Source organism: Cyprinodon tularosa, unplaced genomic scaffold, assembly GCF_016077235.1.
Source record: "Cyprinodon tularosa strain WSP-4 unplaced genomic scaffold, ASM1607723v1 ctg648, whole genome shotgun sequence".
Classification (NCBI taxonomy): Eukaryota; Metazoa; Chordata; class Actinopteri; order Cyprinodontiformes; family Cyprinodontidae; genus Cyprinodon; species Cyprinodon tularosa.
In genome coordinates this window covers 287468-313328 of record NW_024039394.1, presented here as the reverse complement: position 1 = coordinate 313328, position 25861 = coordinate 287468, and the positions used below count along the sequence as shown (strand labels likewise).

The window sequence follows — 25861 nt, the reverse complement described above, 5'->3', positions numbered from 1 at the left end:
GTTCACCAAGTTTACATACAACTCTGCTCAGTGTGTTTACCGGGGTAACGAGGTGAAGGGGGGCGCAGGCACAAATGACAACAAGTTCAGCCAAAAATACCAGCAATAGAGGAAATAACTGGTGGTAATAAAGATGCAGAAATCTACATTTTGTGACCCTTTTTCAAATTTCTGTTTTTGTCTCTTTTGGTCATAGTTGATATATCCACACAACCATAATATATGGAGGTAAAGCATATATAACCAGTCACACCTTGACCAAATAGCTTTTTGAAGCTATAGGTAAAGTCCTGGAATTATTCCTGGATTATTAGGGGAGTGTTGACCTGGTACAGGGGTCACCAATTAAAAATCAGCGGGGTTCAAATACAGAAAATCATCAACCAGTAAAGGTCAGGAGACATTTTTTGTTATAATCTGTTACTTTAAACAGAATTTAACACTGAAATAAAAAGCAGCTGTTAATGCATCCATGTTATACAATTATTTAAAAAAAATAAAAGTAGAGAACAACAATCGTTCAGTTTGGTTTATAGATAATTTCCTGATTCCCATATTTTCTCAAACCCCTGAACTGATGGTTTGTTATTTTCTTTCTTTTTTCTGTCTTAATGTTGGCAGTGGGCTTTAGGCTGCCCTGCAAGGCATTAAACCTGGGTTTAACCGGAGACTAAGCCATTCTCAAGCACATATCAAGGAGCTCATTTTGAGCCTGGATCCAGATTTATTGTTGATTCTGTTCATGGTGGAGAATCCTGCTTCACAGTAGCAGGTTGAGCCAAACATCCTCTAAATGTACAGGGTCATCTTTGAGCACGCCATTTCACTTTTCTTTCACCAGTTCACCGCAGTTCTTCCAGCAGTCCACACTTTCTCTTTTTGCACACAGCACTTGATCAAACACTATGGTGTAATTTCCCTGCCAAGCCACTAGTAGGCAATGTGGTCTTTTCAACTCAAAGTGTGCAAGCGCTATTCCATGCCACAATTTATAGGCAATGAGACCAGAGCTCCTCTATTAGGATGCTGTGTCCAAACATCTGACGTGTAAAAGGCACTACACAGTGGTTACGACATTTTAAATTAGTGTCCGAACATCTAGTGGAGGAAAAGCAGGCTGTGTCCGAACCTCTGCACTAATCCTTATATCCCTCCATCACTATATAGTCAGGAGACTCTATAGTGGAGTTTATAGTGAACTGACGGTTATGACAGATGATCACTACTTTTCGCTTCCCGTTGGTCACAAAACTCCGCCTCCCTGCACGGTGCCTACGCCACCTTTATTTGCCGACACTGTCGCTACATGACAGCGGGCGGCTGTGACAACAAATCCCATGATGCTTTGCAAGGAGAGCACTCACCAAACATCCAGCATATATCTGCTTGTCTAGTGACCATGGATGATCACTACTTTCAAGGTGCATTGTGGGAAATTTTAAGTCCACTACCTTTTCATCCACCAGATGTTCAGAACCTCATTTAAAACTATATAGAGGCCCTATATAGTGGTTAGGGCGGACATGTGGACACAGCCCTGATGCACGAAATTTAAGCACAATGTTTAAGCATTTTTGACACTTAAAAGAAAAGTCCAGTCAGAATTGAAACTTCTGAAAGTTCTTTAAATCTGAAATGATTCCATCCTGTTCAATAAATGATCAGTGTTTTTAATTCAGAGTAATTTTCATGTGAATGTGCTTTACTGGAGGCATCCATGTTTGTCAAAGAACACTACTGCCACCTACTGGTTAGTGACGTCACGGTGCGGTATCGGCTGTTGATCAAGTCCCAGTGCTGTATCTGGTGTTTGTCACAACGCGCTATTATCCAAGTCATCTTGAAAACATTCTTCTTCCAAATGTTGGCTACATATTACGGGTTTTTTCTCTGGCCAGAAGTTCGATGGCAAATCCTCCCTCTTCAAGTTGGCGATCCAACGACCAACCCGTCCGTGGAGGATCAGGAATCAGAAAGGTGGAATAACTTTTTTTCCACTTTTACCCGATGTATTCCAACATCTAGCTGCCATGCACGTGGGCATTGTCAGTTTCACTATAGCTCTGGTGAATTTCAATGGTGAAGTCCTCTGGAAATCTTCAATAATTGTTGTTGATTGCAGATGTGTCTAGTAGTTCCCATTGATTTAGCTTGGAAAGCGGGGAGAATGGCGCTAGGCTTACCGCACCGTGACGTCACTGCTGGAAGATGGCAGGAGGGAGGGGCTACTATATTTGGGCAAAAATGGCCGCTCCCAGACTCAGTGATCGCAACGAAAATTATTGACTTTTTTACTGATTAATCGATTTACTGATTAAATTGCAGTGAACGTTTTAGTTGTAGGTATAAATAATGATCCATTGATTATTCCTTGCTGAGCGGACCTTTCCCTTAAAACACCTTTAGTGTGAACGCAGCATCAGACTTCAAGATTTCCAGGTTCGAATTTAATCTGTTGAATTTGTACAAACTGAATCTTGGAAACTTGTAGCTTAGTAAACTAGCCCCAGGCGCCAGCGGCCAAAATCATTTTCGCCTGCAGTGGTCTAGCCTCCATCAATGCCCCAGGCCCTAGAACTGGCGGGCCAATCAAAACGCAGAGATGTGTTTCGAATTTCTGGATTGGAAGTGGGCGGGGTTTTGAGCGCATGACAACAGATCTGTGCCACGCTGGAGAAAGCACAACAAGGAAGATGGCAACAACTATTGAACAGTTCTGGTTTGACTCAGTTTTGAAATTCATTTTTAAGAAAGAGGTATTCACTGTTTTACGGACAGGCTGTTTGTTTACACTCCCCCACCAGCTTTCTCATTGGTCAGAGCGTTGGCCAATAGGCACAGACCATGGTTTGAAAGACCATCAACAATCTTACGATGTCTCATTCATCGGGGCCAGACTAAATTACACATTTAATCTGGTTTATCAGGCTAGGAAACTTGTTCTGGATATAAACCTGAAATATGATGACCAATACTGAGCAAAAATCCTGAAAGCTAACAGCAGTGAATAAAGTAAAAAAAACCAAAGCAACTAAATTAATATAAAAACATTATCCTTCCTGTTATTCAAAGTAACAAAAAACACACAGACAATAAATGCAGAGTAATTGTTACTGGTTTAAAAGTCTGCTAATGAATATATAATCAAAATGAATGACATGAAACTAATTTATAATTTTCTAATAATTACATAAAACTTCAACCAAAAGCGAACATGTCAACTTTTATTTACTTCATCTGTTTAAAGCGACAACATGGTAAATATTGTCCTATTTTAGAACACTTAAAGATATATATATAAAATATATAAATAATAAAAAATTAACAGTTGACCTTAGAATTGTGTTTAAGTGTTATTTGTACCCTAAATTCTACGAAAAACCAGAATTATCATAAATCCAGGAACACTTTTTGCCTCCAAAAGTATCAACAGTTTTAGAATTAAGGGAAGAAAAAAAAAAACTATCTGGTTCGAATAGACCGACGTAGCAGAGTCGACAGCCAGACCACCAAGTTAATTAACAGCTGAATAATTCTAGTCATTTGCATCTTTTTTTTTTTACATTTCATTTGTTCCCTTTCAGAACAAAACATCTATTTGTGTTTGGTTATTATACTAACTCAACTCAACTCAACTATATTTATAAAGCGCTTTCAGTCAGCCAAAGCTAAAATCAAAGCGCTGTACAGGTCATTTGAGCAGATTATAAAACACAATTATCACCACAACACAAGACAAACTCAAAGATAAAAAAAAAAAAAAACAGTAAGAGCAAAAAAAAAGTCGAAGTCTCACTCAAAGGCCTGAGAGAAAAAGTGGGTCTTTAAAAGGGTTTTAAAAGAGCTGAGTGTAGGGGCCTGTCTGATAGAAAGAGGGAGGGCATTCCACAGTTTGGGAGCTGCCACAGAGAATGCTCGGTCCCCTCTGAGCTTCCGCTTTGCTCTAGGTGCTTTTAGAAGGAGCTGATCAGCTGATCTAAGGGACCTAGCGGGGCAGTAATTCTGTAGTAGCTCAGAGAGGTATGGTGGAGCTAGGCCATTTATTGACTTATAAGCAAATAAAAGAATTTTGAAATGAATTCTAAAATGGACAGGGAGCCAATGAAGTGAGGCCAGGATTGGTGTTATGTGTTCCCTCTTCTTTGTCCCAGTTAAAAGTCGTGCAGCAGCGTTCTGTACGCGCTGCAAGCGAGAGAGGAAAGACTGGCTGACTCCTGTATACACAGCATTACAGTAGTCCAGCCGCAATGTAATAAAGGCGTGGACCACTGTTTCCAAGTCTCGGTGGGTTAAAAAGGGTTTGATCTTTGCCAGCCGTCTTAGGTGAAAGAAGCTTGACTTAACCACTGCACTGATTTGCTCCTCCAGCTTAAAATCATCATCCATTTTAAAACCTAAGTTGGTGACTACTGGCTTTTTGTAATTTTTCAAGTGCCCCAAATCAACACCTGGCGGCTGACGGGAAGCACTTGGACCAAAGACAATAATCTCGGTTTTGTCATCATTTAACTTCAAAAAATTTTGTGACATCCAAGCTTTGATTTCATGAAGACAGTTGTGAAGGGAAGACAAAGACAGGGCCCCATTCTGATTTACCGGAATGTATACTTGTAGGTTATCAGCATAGCAATGAAAGGAAATGCCATACTTCCTCAGGATGGAACCCAGTGGGAGTAGATAGAGGGAGAAGAGCAGTGGCCCCAGTATTGACCCCTGTGGGACTCCATATTGTAGAGAAGCAGAGGAGGACTGAGAGCAGCCAAAGTCAACACAGAATGTTCTGTCTGCTAAATAAGACCGGAGCCATTCCAGCGCTGAGCCGCGGATGCCCACAAGGTGCTGAAGCCTAGCTAGTAAAATGTCATGGTCCACCGTATCAAAAGCAGCGGAAAGATCAAGCAAGACTAAAACCACATTGTCACCACAGTCAGATGCGAGTAAAATGTCATTAAAAACTTTCAATAAAGCTGACTCAGTGCTATGAAGAACTCTGAAAGCAGATTGAAAAACCTCCCACGAATTATGTTCATTGAAAAAGGCCTTTAATTGATTAAACACTATTTTCTCCAAGATCTTGGATAAAAATGGCAGCTTGGATATGGGGCGGAAGTTTGCCAACACCTTTTGGTCAAGTCCAGGCTTCTTGACAAGGGGCTGCACTATTGCATGTTTAAATGCTATAGGGACCACACCGGTAGAGAGACTAGAATTAATAATACCCAGGACCGTCGGTCCTATGCAGAGGAGAACTTCCCTGAAAAGTTTGGGGGGAAGTGGATCACAAGGTGAGCCAGAGGGTTTAATACTGTTTGCTACTTTCTCCAGTAAAGGGAGAGTCACGGGATCAAACTGATGGAAAACAGCAGAGCACTCCAGTAGCGGCCAAGCGTCTGGCCCAAGATTGAAGGAAGGACAGGGGTCAGAAGCAGAAGAGTGTGTGATCAAGGCTCTAGTGGAGGTGATTTTATCAGTAAAGAATAAAAGAAAGTCATTGCAAATGTCCTTAGAGGATTCTAGACAGACAGTTGATGGAGCATTAAGAACAGAGTCAATGGTTCTGAATAGCATGCGTGGATTATGACAATTTGCTGATATTATGTTTGAGAGGTAATATCTTTTTGCATCCTTTACAGTATTTTGATATTGGCGCCAGCAGTCCTTTAAAATTTGATGTGACACCTGCAATTTGTCCTTCTTCCACTTGCGCTCCGCCCTGCGGCAGTCTTGTTTGGCGGCTCTGGTGGTGTCATTAAACCAGGGCTCAGCTTTAGTTCTGGGCTGCCTTGTTTTATATGGTGCTACAGAGTCCAATATGGTTTCGCAGGAGGAGTAAAACCATGAGCTTAGCGCCTCAGTGTCAGAGGGCACTTGGTCAGCAGCCAGATCCTGAAACGCAGCCGAAAACTTGCCAGCCGTGAGGGGGTTAAAACTCCGACAGCATCTGCGAGTGGGGACTTTTACTAAATCAATTATTATGATAGCCTTCCTCGCTTATTATAGGTCACAATAATTTGGGATTTCTAACAGAACATCATTAATAGCACCATAACATCCACACTTTCATTCTACATATTTCTTCATTTCAAACTGGAAAATGTTTTTGTTTTTTTTAAACTAAGGTGCTAAAAACACGTAAAAGAAAGAGCATAAAAATGCACAAAAAAGCTTTGCACAAAAAAATGAAAATATCAGTGAACATCAATTATAAAATGTGTAGTTTGCTTCTTCCTGAAGGAGAGGGGTTAGGAGTTCATGTGTTGGTTTCATACGGAGGTCGGATTAATGAAAAGGTCTCATCAGAACTGAATTCCCCGCTTCATCGTTCAGGTTATATAAAACCCAGAGAGTCTCAGTCCTCCGTCTTGCTAGAACCTCCACACCATCCAGGCCTCCTCAGGGATCTGATCACTATCTTTTTCTTGCTGTGCCCCCCGCCATGTATTGGAGACTTCAGGCTGCAGACCGCCTTCTCTCCACCTTCTTCCTCCTCTATTTCTTCTGCTTCGTCTTGCTCTTCTTTGCTTTTTTTACGATAGCTTTCCTCCTTTTCCAGCCGTTTGCCTCCTGCTTCCTGTGGCCCCTCCCTCGCAGCTTCTGCCTCCAGGGCTTCCTGGCTTTCCCCCTCCACCGTGCACTTCATGCTCATTGCAGGTGGGCTTGTGTCGGGGTTCATTGTTGTTACCATGTTTGATATGAGTGGAGGCATCGGTGCTTTCTTTTTCTTAGAGGAACGCCTCTGTGGTTGGGGGCTGTTCTTGAGCTCCAGATGTTTCTGTATGGCATTGCTGAGCTCCTCAGGGTCCACCGAGGCTCCATGAATGTCCCATGTCAAGCCATCCTCGTCCCAGAGCACCTGCTTCATGCTGCCCCTCCTACCGAGCTCATCAGACTCCTCAGACTGCGCCTTCAGGCAGGATCTCTTCCTCTCCAGATGCCGAGCTGCAGCCGAGGGAACGTCCCACCCTGGAGTCTCTTCTTGCTTCTCCTCCTCCTCGCCGCTGCTCACTGGAAACATGCTTGAAGACGCTGAGACCAGGTTGGAGTGGGATCCCACCGACGCCTTCAGGTTTAGTCTGGATCCCGGTGGTGAGCCCAGCAGGGAGTGTGAGCCGCTGTTGGAGTTAGACATGGTCTTCAGGAAGTCACAGTAGGAGCCCAGAGGGGACCCAGTCTGCACCGCAGCATCCTTCGTCTCCAGCTGTGAGGTCATCGTTCCTTCCTCCCTCAACAACTCTGACTTCGGGATATTCGTGCTTTCATTCAAGTGCATCGAAGGACACCTGGAGACGTCCCCCAACACTGAGTCACTTAATGAGGAAACCAGCGGGGATCTCCAACTTTTCTCCATCCGCCAGCTTTGCTCCAACTTTAACGGCAGCAGATGATGGCGACCAGAGAGTTTGGGATTGAAATCTAGTTTTTCAGGAAAGGGATTTGGCTTTGGCTCGCAGACAGTCTGCAGTCTCCTTTCCTCTTCTTTACCCTCCAACATTTGGACGTCTCTGGGGCTGGACTGCTCCTTACTCGCAGCGTTAACCAGGTCCTCTGGAACCGCAGTGAGTCCTGGGTCTGCTAAGCTTGCATATGATTGAGCTGGGGAAGGAAAGTGAAATGAGAGTTTCTCATGGGAGCTCCTATCGTTTGGATATGGCGGCCAATGGTGAGGGGAGCATTCAGGTAGCTGATGCGTGCTTAGAGTTAGTGGTGAGGAAGTTGAACTGTGTTGAGGGGGAAAAGGAGATGTGTGGAACGGGGAGATCAGGGGTGAGGGTGTGGTTGGAGGAGAGGCCAGTTTGGACACTGGAGAATCTGGAGTGAAGCAGCCGGAATGTGAAAGCCCTTCCTTCATCACCACCGTGTCCGGCGTGCTGCTGCGGCTGTGCGTGCTGCTGCAGCCGCTCCAGCGGTGCGTGTTGGAAATCCAGCGCTCGCTGAGAGGAGGCGGGCTGTGCAGGTCCTCGTTCTGAGTTGTGACCGAGAACTGGTGGCTGTTGTGGCGCCATTTGTGATGGTGGAGCTGCTGTAGCGTCACTGCATCCTGGTCAGAGTGCGTGTTGGTGCTGGAGCTGCGCTTCAGGTCCAGCCTTGTCCAAGCTAGGTCTCGTTTGTGAAGCGGGCCTGTTGCCGTGACAACATCTATGGAGCTTTTAGAAAGAGAGAAAATGGGCGTCCGGTCGTCCTCGTCCTCCATGAGGCCAACTTGGCTGGAGGAGGACAGAGACTGGCCGACTGAGCAGCAGGTGGACTGGTAGCTCTCGGAAGCAGGGCGACCAGACCTCGCCATGACAACGGTTCCGGCCCTGAAAGGACAGAAACATGTCAGACATGCCTGTGGTGCATTAGGAGTTGTTGACTGGCTGTGTCATGGACTGCCCCTGCTAGACAATCATCAGCCTGATCAAAGCCTGCCTGCAGCCTGTTCAGCCTGTCACCAGTGAGTTCTACCGTCCACCAGTCTAATCAAAGCCAGTCAGCAAACAATCATCAGCCTGATCAAAGCCTGCCTGCAGCCTGTTCAGCCCGTCACCAGTGAGTTCTACCGTCCACCAGTCTAATCAAAGCCAGTCAGCAAACAATCATCAGCCTGATCAAAGCCTGCCTCCAGCCTGTTCAGCCAGTCACCTGCCTGTCCAACCAGTCACCGGTCAGTTCTACCGTGCTCCAGTCTAATCAAAGCCAGTCAGCAAAAAATCATCAGCCTGATCAAAGCCTGCCTGCAGCCTGTTCAGCCCGTCACCAGTGAGTTCTACCGTCCACCAGTCTAATCAAAGCCAGTCAGCAAACAATCATCAGCCTGATCAAAGCCTGCCTCCAGCCTGTTCAGCCAGTCACCTGCCTGTCCAACCAGTCACCGGTCAGTTCTACCGTGCTCCAGTCTAATCAAAGCCAGTCAGCAAAAAATCATCAGCCTGATCAAAGCCTGCCTCCAGCCTGTTCAGCCAGTCACCAGCCTGTTCAGCCAGTCACCTGCCTGTCCAACCAGTCACCAGTCAATTCTACCGTCCTCCAGTCTAATCAAAGCCAGTCAGCAAACAATCATCAGCCTGATCAAAGCCTGCCTCTAGCCTGTTCAACCAGTCACCAGCCTGTTCAGCCAGTCACCAGCCTGTCCAGCCAGTCACCAGTCAGTTCTACCGTCCTCCAGTCTAATCAAAGCCAGTTAGCAAACAATCATCAGCCTGATCAAAGCCTGCCTCCCACCTGTTCAGCCAGTCACCAGTCTGTCCAGTCATCATTCCCATCCCTTTCTGCCTTCAGCCTCATAGCAGCTGGGTCTGCCTTCACCTGCTTTATCAAGTCAGCACCATCTCTGGCTGGTTATTGGGTTCTCAGAATCATCATTGGTCTGATCTATAAATTCTAAAATTATCCAAATTAGCAGAAAAAAGATGTTTGATTGAACGTTTTTTTTAACTACATGTAGTTTATTAATTTCAGGACAAACATGTTCCTCACACTAGTTAAATTATGAGGATTTCATACTGGTTCCCTGGTTATACTCCTGCAGCAGTTTGTCGCAGTGAGCTTGACGCAGACATTTTTGATTTATGCTAAGTTTGAAGCGTGGTCTGTGCCACGCCAAAACGCAAGAGGGCCAATCAGCAACTAGCTGTGGAATTAGATACGGCCGAGGCGGTGAAGAAGTGCCGGCAAGTTTGTCAGACGATGGAGGGACATGAGGGCTAAAAAGAGCGGAGATCCTGGTGGAAAAAGGGTCCCGGTGTTCTGACGCACCTCGCTCTTCTAACTGGTGCAACTTCACGAGTTGTTTTCCGCAATTGCAGGCATACAAACAAAACAAGCCAGCAAGCGGATGTAGAATTGACCAATCGGAGGCCTCCTGTCTGTAGTCACCTACAATTTGGGAGAGGTGCAGCAGTGTCTGCGTCTTTGCGTCCACTGTGACACCTACGCAGACGACCTAGTTTCGAAGATTTGAAGACGTTTCGCTTCCTCTCCAGGAAGCTTTCTCAATTTAAATGTCTGGATCTGCAGTGAGTTTGAGTCCATATATAGACAAAGCCTTGTATCGCTTGGAAACATGGAAATGCTGACCGATGAATGGGTCGTTTACCATCGGTTACCATTTGCATGTTTCCAAGCAATACAAGGCTTTGTCTATATAAGACTTAAACTCACTGCTGATCCAGACATTTGAATTGAGAAAGCTTCCTGGAGAGGAAGCGAAACGTCTTCAAATCTTGGAAACCAAGTCCAGTGGATATTTTTTGAACTTTTACGGATTGACTATGACCTGGATGACCGAGAATCTTCATCAGCAACTAGTTTGGAAGTATAAACCAGCCTTTAGCCATCTGGGTTAATTCCTCGACAGCTAACCTTTGCCATGCACATTAGCTTGTTGCTAACTGTCACCCAGTTCAAAGCTCTGGAAAGCCAATAGAAGAGTCAGGACAGAGACTTAATTCCCTACAAAGAGCGGCGTTTGTCACGTCGTCAGCAGGAACATTTAAAAGCTGAGCCACGGCTTTTCCTCCAAAGTGATTTTAAAAGCGATGCTGGGATGACACATTTCTCAGGGATATAAATAAGAACGTTTAAACACACACACCCTCAAAATCCAGATTAGCTAAACGAGATTACAAAGGCCAGATTATTTGATTATTAAGCCCAAATCAAGATGATTACAGACAGATTTAAAAGTACATTTGGCCACCAGAGGATAGAGAAGATGAACTGTTAGGTGAAAGAAAAGCAAAGACCAAGAAGCCTTTAGGACAATAAAGTTCCTCCTTTTTTTTATTTCTATTTGCTCTACAGACAGGATTATCATCACCCTTTGAAAAGCAGGTTTTACAAGCAGCAAGAAGACGATAATAAGAAACTAAGCACTTTTGATCTGCCCTGTAATATCATACGCTATAAACACTTCTCGAAAGTGACTTTCTATTCACAAGCATCTACAGCATCATGTCTGATAATCAAGGTTAACTTCTTACCTGAAGGTTTACAACTAGTGTCCCGTTTTGCCCTGTGCCATGCCACGAAGCAGGTAGCTCTAATTAGAGCTTCTCCTTCTTCCCCTCATGACTTCCACTCTTCCTCAGGTCCTTAATGGCTTCCCTCTGTCGACCGCGGCAACATAAAGAAAGTCTTACGGCCTGGTTTTCCTCACTTCTCCCTCCTGAAGCTTGGTCCTCTCTCTCTACCTCTGCTGGGTCACATGCGCTCTCACTGAGGCTGCGACTGGCTGCATTTTCCTTCTCATAAACGCATTGTTTGGTTCATTTAGGGTGTGTGTGTGAGAGACAAAGACAGGACCATTACTCCATACCTTTAGCCCTGGGGATTAGCGGTCATCTTATTAGCTTCTGTCCAATCCGGTTTGTGTGTGGAAGGGAGCAGCGGGTGGCTGGTAAGCACTTTGATTCAAACTCAGGATAAGGTCATCTGCCAGGGCTGTTATTTCACATGTTTCTTAATGAATTGGAAGTGCAGCATGTGGTTGGAGAAGTTCATAAATGAATGATGAGCAGATCTCACTGATCATCTCTACGCCGGTCAGTATCTGAAACTGTCTGAAATGTTGACCAGGTTATTCGTTATCCCACATCTGAACATAAATAAACTGTAGTTGATACTGTTTCTCTGACTGTGACTAACTGGATGTGCTCTCTTCATCCTCTGACATGGGAGCTGGCTCGGAGCTCGTCTGCCTGGCTGTGTGTTTCCTGGACGGGGCCGCCTGTGGAGCTGGTTGCCTTTTGTATCTATGCTTCTTTTTCTATGTCTGCTTCTGTCTCCTTGAACCCCAGTGGGCCTCAGCAGATGGCCGCTCACACTGAGCCTGGTTCTGCTGGAGGTTTCTTCCTGTTCAAAGGGAGTTTTTCCTCTCCACTGTCGCTACAAGCAGAAGAGTCAAAGAGTCAATCAGCTGGTTTTCCTTAGATAGAAAACTTTGAATGAATTTGACTGTATGTAAGCTAACAGGGATTGTCCTCTTAAGCTCCAAAGTGTCTCTGCACATGGCTGCCTCTACTGGTTTTACTGGAGGTGTTTTCCTGTTAAAAGGGAGTCATTACTCTCCACTGTCACCACATACCAGTCCATAAGGAGGCCACTAATGATTGGCTGAGACTCTTTACATACGTATATTTTCACTAGTTCGCATTTTAGGCTGAAATTGACTAAATTATCACCAGATTTGAATCCTTTTATTTGATTGGATTGAATGATTTGACTGATATTTGAATTAATTGGATCTAATTGTGCTGCAAAGTCACAGAATAAAGCATTTGCCGAGGCTTCAAAGCGTGTTTAGTGGAGGGGGCGTTTCCACGAGGTGCGTATCAAGGCTTGCTTCATTTTTGGGGGAGGAGCCAAATCAAATGAACCTTGAAGCCTCGCTACCCCCCCATACCCCATGACCGCTTCAGGATGTTCAGCTCACCTGGAACTTCAGCAGGCATTTAAACAGCCTCAGTCAAGATGTGGGAGTTTATAGGAGAGTTGCTGTCAGTTAAATAGAGTTTGGATAGATTCTAAGTATAGATTGGTTGGAAAAACAAACAATCTAGTTGGTTAAAACTAGTTTGGTTAGATTAAATAATGTAAGGATCAAAATCTGAGCAAACCACTGGGTACGGCTGAAACATTGGTGTTAAGTAGTATTGCTTTTTGCAGAGCTGTCCCCTTGCCAGTCATATCAGCTGTAAAACATTGACTTCCACTCCTGAGGTTGTTGGTTAGAAACCAGCCTTAGACTTTTTGAAAGTTGCAATAAATTAAAACAAGTGTTTTGTCTAACGAGAATAACTTGTATTGGGTTGCCACAGTACAAATATAGAAAAAATCATTGCCAAATGAGATTGGTTGGTTTAGCGGACAGATTGGTTGAACACATAATTTTTTTAGTTTCTTTATATTTGTAAATGTTTTCTAGCAGTGTTTTTTCTTGAGTTACTCTCTTCCCCCCAATTGTGTTTGTTTCCTTTCCCTTTGGCTTCCTTCTAGATGCTTCCATCCACACCTGCTCCTTGTCAGCTCATTAGTCCAGTCTTTGTTCAGTCTCCTATATATACACTCACCCTGGGCATTTCCTCAGTGCTGGTTCCTCATCTTTTCCTGGCTCCTCATGTATGTTTTCCCTGATGTCTCCTGTATTCCTTATTTTGGATTTCTGCCTCAGTTGCCTGTGCGTGCTTCATTAAATCAGTAAAACTCATCTCCCCCTGCTAATCTCTGCATCTGGTTCCTCAGAGCCTCCAATCAACCTCACTAATAATTCCAACCAGATTAAAAGCAAACACTGTGAATAAACTATTATGTTTGAATAAAATGACGAACACCTTCCATTTTGCTCATCGTTGCCCAATTTGCACAAACACTTTCAGTCACTGCTTGAGCTTATTTTACTAAAATGGAAAAAAAAAATACCAATGAGTGGCTTCAGCCAGAGGCGGAGGTCAGATCTGCTGGGACACAGGCTGCTACAGGAGATCCTGTCTAGCGTCCCTCAACGTGTAGCGCAATAAATTGGAAATTTGGATTATGCATTTAGAAACTGCATAATAAAGCAAAACCTTCACTTTTACAATGGATACACACACATTTATACATAGATAGATTGATAGAATAATACCCAGATTTTACCACAATCTTTTTGAATCAGTCTATTATAAATACATTTCCAGAATTTTACTCAATAACACAACATAAAGGTGTTTCTTCCCAGAGGCCGCTGTGGCTGTTTTTCCGGCCCTGCAGATAGCAGCATGGTGAGAAGCGGCCAGCTGCACCAACACCTCACTGCTCCTCAGGGTCGCTAACAGTTTAGGTAGAACGCCAAGCGGCTGCTTCTTGTTTGGACGGCCACTCTGAAGGAAACCTTTATCATGACTGGTGAGAAAATATTACAGACGCTTCTCTAACAGGCGTGTGCCATTAAGGAAAAGCTGAGATGTGTGATTGTTCAGACCAGGCGCTGTTGCTCGCTGTGGGTCTGTCTGTGGGTCTGTCTGTGGGTCTGCTGTCCTCGGTGCTGCTGCTGATTCTGCTGATGTGCTGCCTGAGGATGAGGAAGAACAAGCAGGATGAATATCAGGAGCTGATCAGCATGGTGCCATCGGTACCTGCTCACTCTGCTCCAGTCATCCCTGTCTCTCAGAGTGTCTGCAGGTCAGTAACAGGAAGGGATTCATTAAAAGGGACTCAGACTAACAGTTTCATGAAAGCAGTTTTATTTCTGTTTGTGTGTTTGAAGGTCAGATGAAATCCCCTTTTCTTTACCTCCTCGCTTCATTCCACAAAATGCTGAGTTTCTGAGGGATGATGAGAGCGAGGAGAAGAAGTTGGAGACGCAGCGAGACGTTCTGGCTCATCGCGGCTCGCTGTCAGTAAGAAGTAGGTCACAGGTGATGAAGGTGCTGCACCAGTAGGATGCTTTAAATCAGTAGACCTCCAGTATTACCTCTCTGAAGGACTTGATCAAATGAATTTAGTTTTTACTATTTACAATTAGGCTAAAATAGGCAGCTGCCTAGGGCCCCGAGTTCCTGGGGGCCCCATAAAACTCTGTTTCCATGTATGATTAATACAACTATTCCTTATTTGTGTGCATTAGTCATGTTTTTGATTAAAATCCTTTGGCTAAAATGTCATCAGAACGCTGATAATATTAAGTGTGTCTCAGCCCCCCCCCCTTCAGTGTCCACCATATTGGATCAGTCCATTTGCTGCACATGTTCAGAAAGGTCCAAACAGACAGCAGCAAACCATTTGAAAACAAACCATGCAAAGAGCAGTGTTGCCAACTTAGCGCTTTAGTCGCTATATTTAGCCACTTTTCAGACCCCTCTAGCCCTTTGATTTCTAAAAAGCTCCTAGCGCCAAATCTAGAGACTTTTTTCTGCTACTGGAGACTTTGGAGACAACATCTAAAAGCAGCGAACTCTGCTCTCCAGAGCGAGTAGATTGGTAACCCCGCCTCCTGCTCTCCTCTATCTTGTCTGCTGTCATGATTCATGCAGCTATTATTTCATCCAAATGAAAAATGGAGAACAGATAAGCAGATCATGGCTTGTCTACAGTGAAAAGAAGGACTGGGTTATTTACTTTGGCCTTTTTGGAAACACAGGAAGGAGCAATCAGCTAAGTGAGCTTAGTGCTTGGAAAAAATCTTTCATTCCTTTAGAGACAGCATGAAAAGTCAGCTGAGTACAAAACATAGAGAGGAAAACAAGAAGAAAAGGGACAAGAAGAGAGGGACACAACCTAGAACAGATAATGGATGTCTATTCTATTAACATTTCTCTATCTGGAGAATGGGGCTGTTTTATTAGACTTAGACAGATTTTATTTGTAATTTTTGTTTACACAAGTGTAAAACAAAAATAAATTTGGTTTGGAACAGCTCTCTGGACAATGTTCAGAGGGCCCCCTGCCTGTCTTAGCCTAGGGCCCCACATGTCCTAAATCCGCCCCTGCTTATACTGATGGAATTTAACCCACAGCAAAGAACAAAAGGTTATAAAAATACTAAATGTAAATCCTTTTCAGAGTGTTAGACAAATAGAGTATCAACCTGTGAATGGAGTCATGGTGAGTATTCTGAGGTAGGGAGGATGCTTCAAAAACCCATCATAAAGATCACAGTTTTAATCAAAGGTCAATCAGATACATTTTAGTTATTTTTTTGTAGCTACAAAAAGCACAGAAATGTACAGATCCTGCACTAAGATGGCGGCAAATGATTAACAGACGAACGCAAACAGAAGGATTCTGGAGCGGATCTGATCTCAGCAACAGGTTTTTATTTCAGTCCATCAACGTCTGAATGAACTAAAAACTGATGAGGACGTGTGTTTCCCCTGTTTTCCTCAGGTTGGTACCCTGTGGGGTCGCTGCTAACGGGGCTTTACTCTGGGACCCCTCTGAACGAGGTGGTGCCCCCCCCTCCGGGTATGGCCACCCGCCTCTGCTTCTCTGTAGAGTATCAGCACAGCAGCGAGCAGCTGGTGGTCTCCTTGCTCCGCCTCAGCAACCTCCTTCCCCGTTTCCACAGCAACATGACGCTGGTCGAACTCCGGCTTCTGCCCGACGACCGGAGGCCCCGGCAGGCCAAGGCCAGGGCCACGGGGCCCGATCCAGAGTTTAACGACCGCCTGATATTCCAGGCAAGGCCATACAGGTGCTGGTCATAAAATTAGAATATCATGAAAAAGTAGATTGATTTCAGTAATTCCATTTAAAAAGTGAAACTTGTATATTATATTCATACATTACATACAAACTCATATATTTCAGATGTTTATTTTGTTTAATTTAGATGATTACAAATGACAACAAATGAAAATCTCAAATTCATCATATCAGAAAATTAGAATATTGTGAAAAGGTTCAAAATTGATGGCCCCTGGTGCCACACTCTAATCAGCTAATTAACTCAAACCACCTGCAAAAGCCTTTAAATGGTCTCTCAGTCTAGTTCTATAGGCTACACAATCATGGGGAAGACTGCTGACTTGACAGTTGTCCAAAAGACGACCATCGACACCTTGCACAAGGAGGGCAAGACACAAAAGGTCATCGCTAAAGAGGCTGGCTGTTCACAGAGCTCAGTGTCCAAGCACATTAATAGAGAGGCGAAGGGAAGGAAAAGATGTGGTCGAAAAAAGTGTACAAGCAAGAGAGATAACCGCACCCTGGAGAGGATTGTGAAACAAAACCCATTCAAAAATGTGGGGGAGATTCACAAAGAGTGGACTGCAGCTGGAGTGAGTGCTTCAAGAACCACCACACACAGACGTATGAAAGACATGGGTTTCTGCTGTCGCATTCCTTGTGTCAAGCCACTCTTGAACCACAGACAGCGTCAGAAGCGTCTTGCCTGGGCTAAAGAGAAACAGGACTGGACTGCTGGTGAGTGGTCCAAAGTCATGTTCTCTGATGAAAGTAAATTTTGCATTTCCTTTGGAAATCAAGGTCCCAGAGTCTGGAGGAAAAGAAGAGAGGCACTTCATCCACGTTGCTTGAAGTCCAGTGTAAAGTTTCCACAGTCAGTGATGGTTTGGGGTGCCATGTCATCTGCTGGTGTTGGTCCATTGTGTTTTCTGAGGTCCAGGGTCAACGCAGCCACATACCAGGAAGTTTTAGAGCACTTCATGCTTCCTGCAGCTGACCAACTTTTTGGAGATGCAGATTTCATTTTCCAACAGGACTTGGCACCTGCACACAGTGCCAAAGCTACCAGTACCTGGTTGAAGGACCATGGTATCCCTGTTCTTAATTGGCCAGCAAACTCTCCTGACCTTAACCCCATAGAAAATCTATGGGGTATTGTGAAGAAGAAGATGCAATACACCAGACCCAACAATTCAGAAGAGCTAAAAGCCACTATTAGAGCAACCTGGGCTATCATAACACCTGAGCAGTGCCACAGACTGATCAACTCCATGCCACGCCGCATTGCTGCAGTAATACAGGCCAAAGGAGGCCCAACTAAATACTGAGTGCTGTACATGCTCATACTTTTCATGTTCATACTTTTCAGTTGGCCAACATTTCTATAAATCCTTTGTTTTTATTGGTCTTCAGTAATATTCTAATTTTCTGATATGATGAATTTGAGATTTTCATTTGTTGTCATTTGTAATCATCAAAATTAAACAAAATAAACATCTGAAATATATGAGTTTGTATGTAATGTATGAATATAATATACAAGTTTCACTTTTTAAATGGAATTACTGAAATCAATCTACTTTTTCATGATATTCTAATTTTATGACCAGCACCTGTATTTATTCTGCAATGTTGTTAAAAAGCTCAAATCAGATGCACTATCCCATTTTTAACCTGAAGAGGGCGCCAACCAGGCAGTTTAGTCCTTTAAAGGAAAAGTCCATCAGCAGGAAGAATCAATGGATCATTATTTATACCTGAAACTAATACGTTCACTGTGATTTATTGAATTTGGAGTTAATAAGTTAAAAAATAAAAATAATTTTTATCGCGATCACTGAGTCTGTGAGCGGCCATCTTTGCCCAAATATAGTAGCCCCTCCCTCCTGCCATCTTCCAGCAGTGACGTCACGGTGCGGTAAGCCTAGCGCCATTCTCCCCGCTTTCCAAGCTAAATCAATGGGAACTACTAGACACATCTGCAATCAACAACAATTATTGAAGATTTCCAGAGGACTTCACCATTGAAATTCACCAGAGCTATAGTGAAACTGACAATGCCCACGTGCATGGCAGCTGGATGCTGGAATACATCGGGTAAAAGTGAAAAAGAGTTATTCCACCTTTCTGATTCCTGATCCTCCACGGACGGGTTGGTCGTTGGATCGCCAACTTGAAGAGGGAGGATTTGCCATCGAACTTCTGGCCAGAGAAAAAACCCGTAATATGTAGCCAACATTTGGAAGAAGAATGTTTTCAAGATGACTTGGATAATAGCGCGTTGTGACAAACACCAGATACAGCACTGGGACTTGATCAACAGCCCATACCGCACCATGACGTCACTAACCAGTAGGTGGCAGTAGTGTTCTTTGACAAACATGGATGCCTCCAGTAAAGCACATTCACATGAAAATTACTCTGAATTAAAAACACTGATCATTTATTGAACAGGATGGAATCATTTCAGATTTAAAGAACTTTCAGAAGTTTGGATTCTGAATATGAGTGAACTTTTCCTTTAAAAGATGCACAGGGCGTGGACTGCAGTTGTGGTCGATGATTGAAGAGCTGCAACTTAAGCATTTCCAGGTGGTGATGAAGCAGAACTTCTTTGTTTTTTTTTTGTTTTTTTATCTCATCCAAACTGTTTCTTCAGTTTCTATTGATGGTTAAGTGAATCCGCCTTATAAACCATCAACAGAATCTCCATCAATGAGTTATTGGACAAACTTTTCCTAATGCTCATATTTCTGTATTAAATTATCTTTAAATCGTCTCAAAGGATTTTCATCAGCTCTGAACCAGAATGTCAACCTGTCTTTCAGAGACATAGACAGGTTTCGGGTATTACAGTTCGTGGACCTGTTCTTCTCTATAAAACCTGGAACTAAACGCTATTTCTGACATTTTGAAATGAAAAATCTTCCTGGATGGAAGAGAAACGTCTTCAAACTTGGAGACAAAGTCCAGTTGATTGTTTTTTAAACTTTTTTGATAAAACTGCTACACCTGACAGTGGCGTCGAATGGTTGACAGTTCAAGCCCCATCTGTGGCTTTCAGTGTCGTTGTGTCCTTGGGCAAGACACTTCCCCTGCATTTTCTACTCAGAGGGCCCAGTGGCGCCAGCGTACAGCAGCTTGGCTTCTGTCAGTGAGCCCCAGAGCAGCTGTGGCTACAATGTAGCTCACCACCATCAGTGTGATGCTACGTTCACACCGGACGCAGCAGGTGCGGCAGAAGCAGCGAGTTTACATGCAAAATCAATGGTTGACGTGCGTCAAGGCGCAGCAAAATGTCCCGCAGTGCATTTTGAGCAGCTGAGGCAGCGCGTCGGGAGCGTTTAAGCATCTGACGCGCCGCAAACGCGCTGCTGCTCAAGATGGAAAAATTGAACTTTTGCTGCTCGACGCGCCGCATCAACCATTTAGAGACGCCGATCTGGGGGCTGGCAGAGAGACAGACACATCGCTGATGACACAGAGCGCTGTGATCACTCCTCTGAAACAGTTTATTAACGCCTAAATTAACTTCAAATGCAGAAACCTGCCGGCAGAATATGTTCGTTTTTATTATCCTGCTGCCTGCAGTTTGGATTATTTAGATAAAAAACACCTACCAGCCGCCGCGGTGAACCGCGAGGAGGCGACCCGGCCAGAGGCTGCTGTTGAATGGGATTCCTACTGACAGCGCACCGTTGGTATGTGGGGGTCTGAGCGGCTCCGACAGAAATAATATTGAAAGGCAGGATGGTAATCTGGATGAACTGACTGCACTGATTAAGTTTTCAGGTGGATTTTCTTACTTAAAAACATATTAAAACTACTTTATTCCCACTGATCACAGCAAATATAGCTGCAAGGCAGAAAGGATAGAGTAGCTCCGCCCAACGCGCGTCAGACACACTTTTGCACCGCGCAGCCAGAGCAGCAAAGCTGCTTCAGCCGCGCGTCAGAACTAAACTGGTACAAGCAGCAAAAAGGAAGCAGCAGACGCGATTTTGCTGCTTTTGCTGCGTCCGGTGTGAACGTAGCATTAGAGTGAATGACTGAATGTAGAGGAAACGCTTCGGTTAACTCATCTGAACAGACCAAAGCCCTATATAAGTACAGGAAATTTACCGTTTTACGATAACCGTAAATACAGAACTCAGAAAAATGTAAATAACAGTGAATGATGACGGGATCTGTGAGTCATAAATCTGTTTTCTTATATTCTGTAGCCTGAGGAAGGACATGTCTGTTCGTGTGTGTGTGTGCGCCGTACAGGTTTCGGCAGTGTGTGTGTTCCAGTGCACCCTGAGTGTGTGTGTGCTGAGTGTGGAGAAAGACGGGAAACGACATGCTGTAGGTAGAGTGCTCCTTCCCCTCGATGGGGAGCTGAGTCAGGCCGGCAGGGTGCTGTGGAAGGACCTGGATCCCGAGGAGGAGACGCAGGTGAGCGCCGTCACACACACGCCCAACCCCTCGATGAGGCGGTCCACATGCTCACAGGGGGGGGGGTCTCTCATCTGATGTCCATCAGGGTTCAGAGCTGGGCGACGTGCAGGTGTCGCTGAGCTACAGTTCGTCTCTGCAGCGCCTCTCAGTGGTGGCTCTAAGAGCTCGGGGCCTTCAGCTCCTCACAGATGCTGGTATGTCAGGTTTCATCGTCCAAAAGGCTTTTACTGCAAAACGTTACGCCGGGCTTACACTGCACGATTTTTTCCCCTTTTTGGGTCAATTCTAAAGCTGTGCAAGAACTTTTTGATCATGCCACATAGTGTACAGTTCAGCCCCTAACGACTACCTCCCCATCAGGAATCATAAGGTCGGGAGAAAATCAATCATATTTGAAATGCAGTCGGATGTCATAAGGTGGTGGGCAGATAGCTTAGTGCACAAACAAGGATTCATCTTCTTCTTCCTCTCAGATGAAACCCAGCAGCATGGCGGGGGTGCAATGAGTGAAATGGAGTTCTTTCTGTCAAATTAACAGACCTTAGTAGCCATGTTTGCTCAGCCATGTCTTCGTCCAAATACGTCGTCTCCTTTTCTTTTTAGGGCTTTAAGCACAAAATTGCCCAAATAGCCAAGGCAGCGCGTTTCACTCGTTAGGCTTCCAGATAGACGAGTCCGAGTAGCGCCATCTCACTGCGGAGCTGAGTCCCACCTGGTTTTTAGTCGTGCAGTGTGAGCAGGTAGATCGCATCAGAGCGTCTGGTCGCAAACATCATGAGCTGTGAACTTTTAAACCCTGCGGTTTCATCGTACAGTGTGAGCTGTAGCTGGGTGCAACGATTGAAAAAAATCCCACAGTGTACACCCGGCTTTAGCCACAAGCAGCTAACAGCAAGCCGTCTACCTCTGCAGGCGTGTGTGTCCAGGTGAGCTTGCAGATTCACACTCAGGCGGTAAAGACGAAGCGTAGCTGTCTGGTGAGAGCAGAACAGGATCCCAGCTTCAAATACAGGATGACCTTTAAACTGCGACCGCAATGCTTGGACGATGCCTGCCTAAGATTTGAGCTGCAGCAGCCGAACGACAGCCGCAAAGGTGAAACACGCTCTAAACATGAAAAAACAAACACTGAAAATATATCATTCTGGCATTTATGTATAAAAGGCCATTAGATAATCCACTGTCACAGCTATGAAGAAAGTTATGATTGTCAATACTGGTAACAGGTAGTTCCACTATTAACCTGATCACCATCAGGGTGAGAGCCTCTGAAAAGCAGGAGTTTGGGCAGTTTGTTGTTTTCACACAACGGCAACAAGGAAAGCCATCAGCAATCACCTTAGAGGATCAGTTGATTATGCTGATTTGATCATGAATGTTTCTACGTGTTCATCACAGGATCAACAGCAACAAAACGTCTAATGCTTCGATCCAACCAGCTTCAGTTTAGATCTTAAAGCAGCACAGACCAGAAGAATGATGAGAAAAAGCAGAGAGAGAATAACGTAGAGTGGAAGAATAGAGATGGAATTAATAATGATGAAAAGGGGTCCCTATGTCCTCCAGCAGTCTAAGTCTATAGCAGGCTAACTTTAGAGATAGCTCAGTGGAAGGGTCAGAAACAGAGAATTGACTGAACCTTACATCATAAATGTTGAAATACCACCTTAAAGTTAAGCCTTTGACAGAGATCATTCACTGCTGTTGATTTCAGAGCCTCCAGCCATCCTGGGAGTTCTGGTTTTGGGTCCCTTCATGTACGCCAGGGGTCTTCAGCTGCAGCACTGGATGGACATGATCAACAAGGCTCAAGAGCCGGTGAAAATGTGGCACGGACTGAGCAGGCCGATCTGAATCCCAACAAGGCAAACGGAGGACAAAGAAAAGAAACTCTGCTGTGGTGGGAACATTTAGATTTCTCTGCTTTCATACATTTAGTTATGCTATTTATCCAGTGAAAAATGTGTTTCACCTGCAAGGCTGAGAAAATGTCTCAGTGAGGGGTGTTTGAAGACAAGGCATACTTATTCCCACGACAAGCCGAATTGTTTCTCAAGGTTTGTTAAATTGTGTTTTATTTGTTTTGACTCTGATACAACCTGCAGTTTTTTCATCGACATAAATAAGGAAGAAAAAACTCTGTATAATCAGAACAGGGCTGACCATCCTGCTGGTGTGACGACATGAATTTCTTGTTCTCAATTTACTTTGCAAAGTAAATAAAATGCCGACTGAGTAAAATCCATCGATCTCCATTTATTTAACTGAACTGTATAGTTCAGTAATATATATATATATATATATATATATATATATATATATATATATATATATATACACACACATTATATATACATTAATTCCTGGATGGGAAGAGAAACGTCTTCAAACTTGGAAACAAAGTCCAATGGATTGTTTTTAAACTTTCTGGAATGACCATGACCTCGATGACTGAGGATCTTCACCAGCATGTTCCTATAAGAATAAGGATAACAACCAAACACAGGAAGAATACTAATTCCAATAATACTAAATGTTGAAAATTGTAAATCATATACCAGTCTTATGTTTACATTTTATCACAGCTGCACTTAAAGTGGAAATGTCTTTTTTTAAAGATCATTTTTTTATATATATATATTTTTTTTTATTAAAAAATAAAATAAAAATGGAATGTCTTGAGAGCTGTACTGAACGAAATTTCTTTTTGTATAGACTCTGTGAGTACAAATGACAATAAAGTCTAACTCTAATTTCATCACAAACTCCTGCATGTTTAGTTTTATGATATCTGTTTATGTATTTTTACATGTCTAAAAAAGGAACAAAAGAGAGACCTAATTCTAAGAACCTTTTCTCTGGACTTGCTGTTGCTGTCCAGCAGATGGCGCTCCACCCGTCTGGCTCACTGAGCGCAGCCGCAGACGGAACCGTAGAGTAAGAACCCGGAAGTTATCCAGTAGCTGGAATGAGGCTTTAGCCAGACCAACATGAAGATAAATGAAAACACTTTACTGGAGGGAAACAGAGTCTTACTGGTTCCATATAATGAAGAGCATGTTCCCAGGTCAGTGATGGATGTCCTGCTGCGGCTCACAGTCCGGCAGCTTCGCTTTGGTTCCCCGTAGAAGCGATACGTTCAACTGATAAAAACCGATAACAACCTGCAATAAATGAATATAACTTAATATTACTTCTAATGACGCGTTAATGAGGCATATTTATGCCTTATTATCTAGTATTATTATCATAGTATCTAAGACACATCATTGTCAAACTGTATTGATTCTGCGTTGATGCTGTCTCGCAGAATACTGACACCTGCTGGACATTTGTAGACACTGCAGGCAGCTTATTGGACAGAATAAATGAATTGATTTGATGACCTAGAACAATGATATAATTGAAGTTATTGTAATTATATTGTATTATTTCATATCTTTGTTTAAATTGAAAATATCTTTGATATTTTTAGATGCAGCCAATAAATAATGTAAACATTTATCATAAGGTGATAATTTAGAGGAAAATGTGAATGAGGATGCTGCTGGACCAGGATTTTAAATCATATTTTTAAAGTAACAACAGTAAATAAACTAAGAGTCGATTTGAAATTAACTTTAATTCAGATAAGCTGAGTGATAACTAAGAGTAAAAGGATGACACAATGAGAAAATAAAAATAAAAAAGCAACGGCTGAAACGTTCCTTTTATACGGAAGAGGATTAGGGCCACTGGGAAAAAAAAGTTCACTGATTTTTACATTTTATTTTAGTTTAATGTGGGAAAAAAGTCAGAATTCTGACTTTAATTTTAAAAATTCTGGCTTTTTTTATTGTCAGAATTCTGACTTACCGGTAAATCTCAGAATTCTGAGAAAATTGTTTTTAATAAGTTTGTTTAATGTGGCACTTTTCACCCTCCATACTCCAGCTTTTTTACTTAATGAACATTTCAGTGTAAAAAAACAAACATAAAAAGACCTTGATCTCCTGCTGAGGGGCTGCTGCTCCATCCTCCTTTTTCTCCAGATATCACGAGTGGATGAAGTCTCCGGAGCTGCAGCAGCTGACGGCCTCAGAGCCGCTGAGCCTGCAGCAGGAGTACGACATGCAGAGGAGCTGGAGGGAGGATGGCGACAGTACGCAGCCACGGGCGCTTTCAAATCAGCCTGCATTACAGAAATGTTTCAATCCTTTAATTTTCAAGCTGAAACTTTACAGAGTGCACCTTCATCGTGTTGGATAAGGAGCGCTGGGCGGACCCCGGTGTGGAGGAGGCGCAGTGCATGGTGGGAGACGTCAACATCTTCCTGACCGACCCCACGGATCCGTCCGTAGCTGAGCTGGAGGTCATGATAGCAGGTGTTTGTTTCTGCTAATCTCAGGCTAATCTCTGATTGGAAGAAATTTTTTAAATCCCTCGCTCACTGAAACGTCTCTTTTGAACAGAGCCGAGTTACAGAGGAAGAGGCATTGGGAAGGAGGTGACTCGCATGATGATGATCTACGGTGAGCAGCTGCACATAAGAATGAAGTTTGGTCTTAACTTCACTTCTTAGATCGTCGAGGGTTTTTTTGTTTTTTTCCCCACCAGGAATCAACAAACTAGGAGTCAGAAAGTTTCAAGCAAAAATTGGTCTGGACAACCAGGCCAGCATCTCCATGTTCAGGAAGCTGCAGTTCCAGGAGGTAAGGAGCAGCCGCTCAGATCGCACCAGCAGAGGTTTGGAGATGTGAAGGAGAACCCAGCAGTGGCTGCGTGTCTGCAGGTGTCTGTGTGTAGCGTGTTCAGAGAGGTGACCCTGGAGCTGACGGTGGACGAGTCGCTTCGGATCCGCCTGCAGGGGGAGCTGGCTGATATGAAGGAGAGGGACTACAAAGAAACATGCAGCAACAGACGAGCGCCGGTGCTGCAGTGAGGCGACCGACATCAGAAGTCCGAGTCTGACGGAAGGACGGAAGCTCTTTAAACTCGATGGATGGAGGAAAACAAACTGGACGAACAGAAGGATGGAGAGACACAAAAAAAGCTTCAGGATGCTGAACTGATGTGGAGGCTCAGCAATCGTTGACCTTTGTGACCCAGCATCCTTAGATGGGGATTTCTAGAAGTTTCTGGTTCTTTGCCTAAAATGTTTCTAACCTAACCGCCCCTGAACGCCTCAGTAACTTCCTCCCTGACATCCAGTGACATCAGTATGACTGCAGCCTTTGGAAGAACCTCAGTGCAGTTTGATATTGTTGATTACTGGATTTTATTAGAGCGCCTGGAAACT

General features: G+C 43.9%; 2 protein-coding genes across 2 annotated transcripts; both read left to right on the top strand.

Moving 5' to 3' along the window:
• Positions 1-13921: 13921 nt before the first annotated feature.
• On the top strand, positions 13922-22546 carry syt15 (synaptotagmin XV). Its single transcript, XM_038308805.1, has 7 exons — positions 13922-14139; positions 14225-14364; positions 15844-16136; positions 20413-20580; positions 20669-20777; positions 21496-21678; positions 22298-22546. The coding sequence occupies exons 1-7, from the start codon at positions 13922-13924 to the stop codon at positions 22435-22437; spliced, it is 1251 nt and encodes a 416-aa protein (XP_038164733.1). The 3' UTR covers positions 22438-22546.
• A 951-nt stretch (positions 22547-23497) lies between these two features.
• On the top strand, positions 23498-25607 carry nat9 (N-acetyltransferase 9 (GCN5-related, putative)). The gene is made up of 6 exons (XM_038308813.1): positions 23498-23650; positions 24615-24724; positions 24807-24947; positions 25035-25094; positions 25180-25274; positions 25355-25607. The coding sequence occupies exons 1-6, from the start codon at positions 23574-23576 to the stop codon at positions 25502-25504; spliced, it is 633 nt and encodes a 210-aa protein (XP_038164741.1). The 5' UTR covers positions 23498-23573; the 3' UTR covers positions 25505-25607.
• The last annotated feature ends 254 nt before the right edge of the window (positions 25608-25861 follow it).

What these genes read in the sequence shown, in the direction of transcription:
- syt15 (XM_038308805.1), top strand. Translation starts at nt 13,922, where the DNA reads ATGTGTGATTGTTCAGACCAGGCGCTGTTGCTCGCTGTGGGTCTGTCT. An exon ending in GTCTCTCAGAGTGTCTGCAG is followed by an intron (nt 14,140 to 14,224) that starts GTCAGTAACAGG and finishes GTGTGTTTGAAG; the next exon opens with GTCAGATGAAATCCCCTTTT. An exon ending in ATCCCGAGGAGGAGACGCAG is followed by an intron (nt 20,581 to 20,668) that starts GTGAGCGCCGTC and finishes GATGTCCATCAG; the next exon opens with GGTTCAGAGCTGGGCGACGT.
- nat9 (XM_038308813.1), top strand. Translation starts at nt 23,574, where the DNA reads ATGAAGATAAATGAAAACACTTTACTGGAGGGAAACAGAGTCTTACTG. An exon ending in CTGGAGGGAGGATGGCGACA is followed by an intron (nt 24,725 to 24,806) that starts GTACGCAGCCAC and finishes GAAACTTTACAG; the next exon opens with AGTGCACCTTCATCGTGTTG. An exon ending in GCTGGAGGTCATGATAGCAG is followed by an intron (nt 24,948 to 25,034) that starts GTGTTTGTTTCT and finishes TCTTTTGAACAG; the next exon opens with AGCCGAGTTACAGAGGAAGA.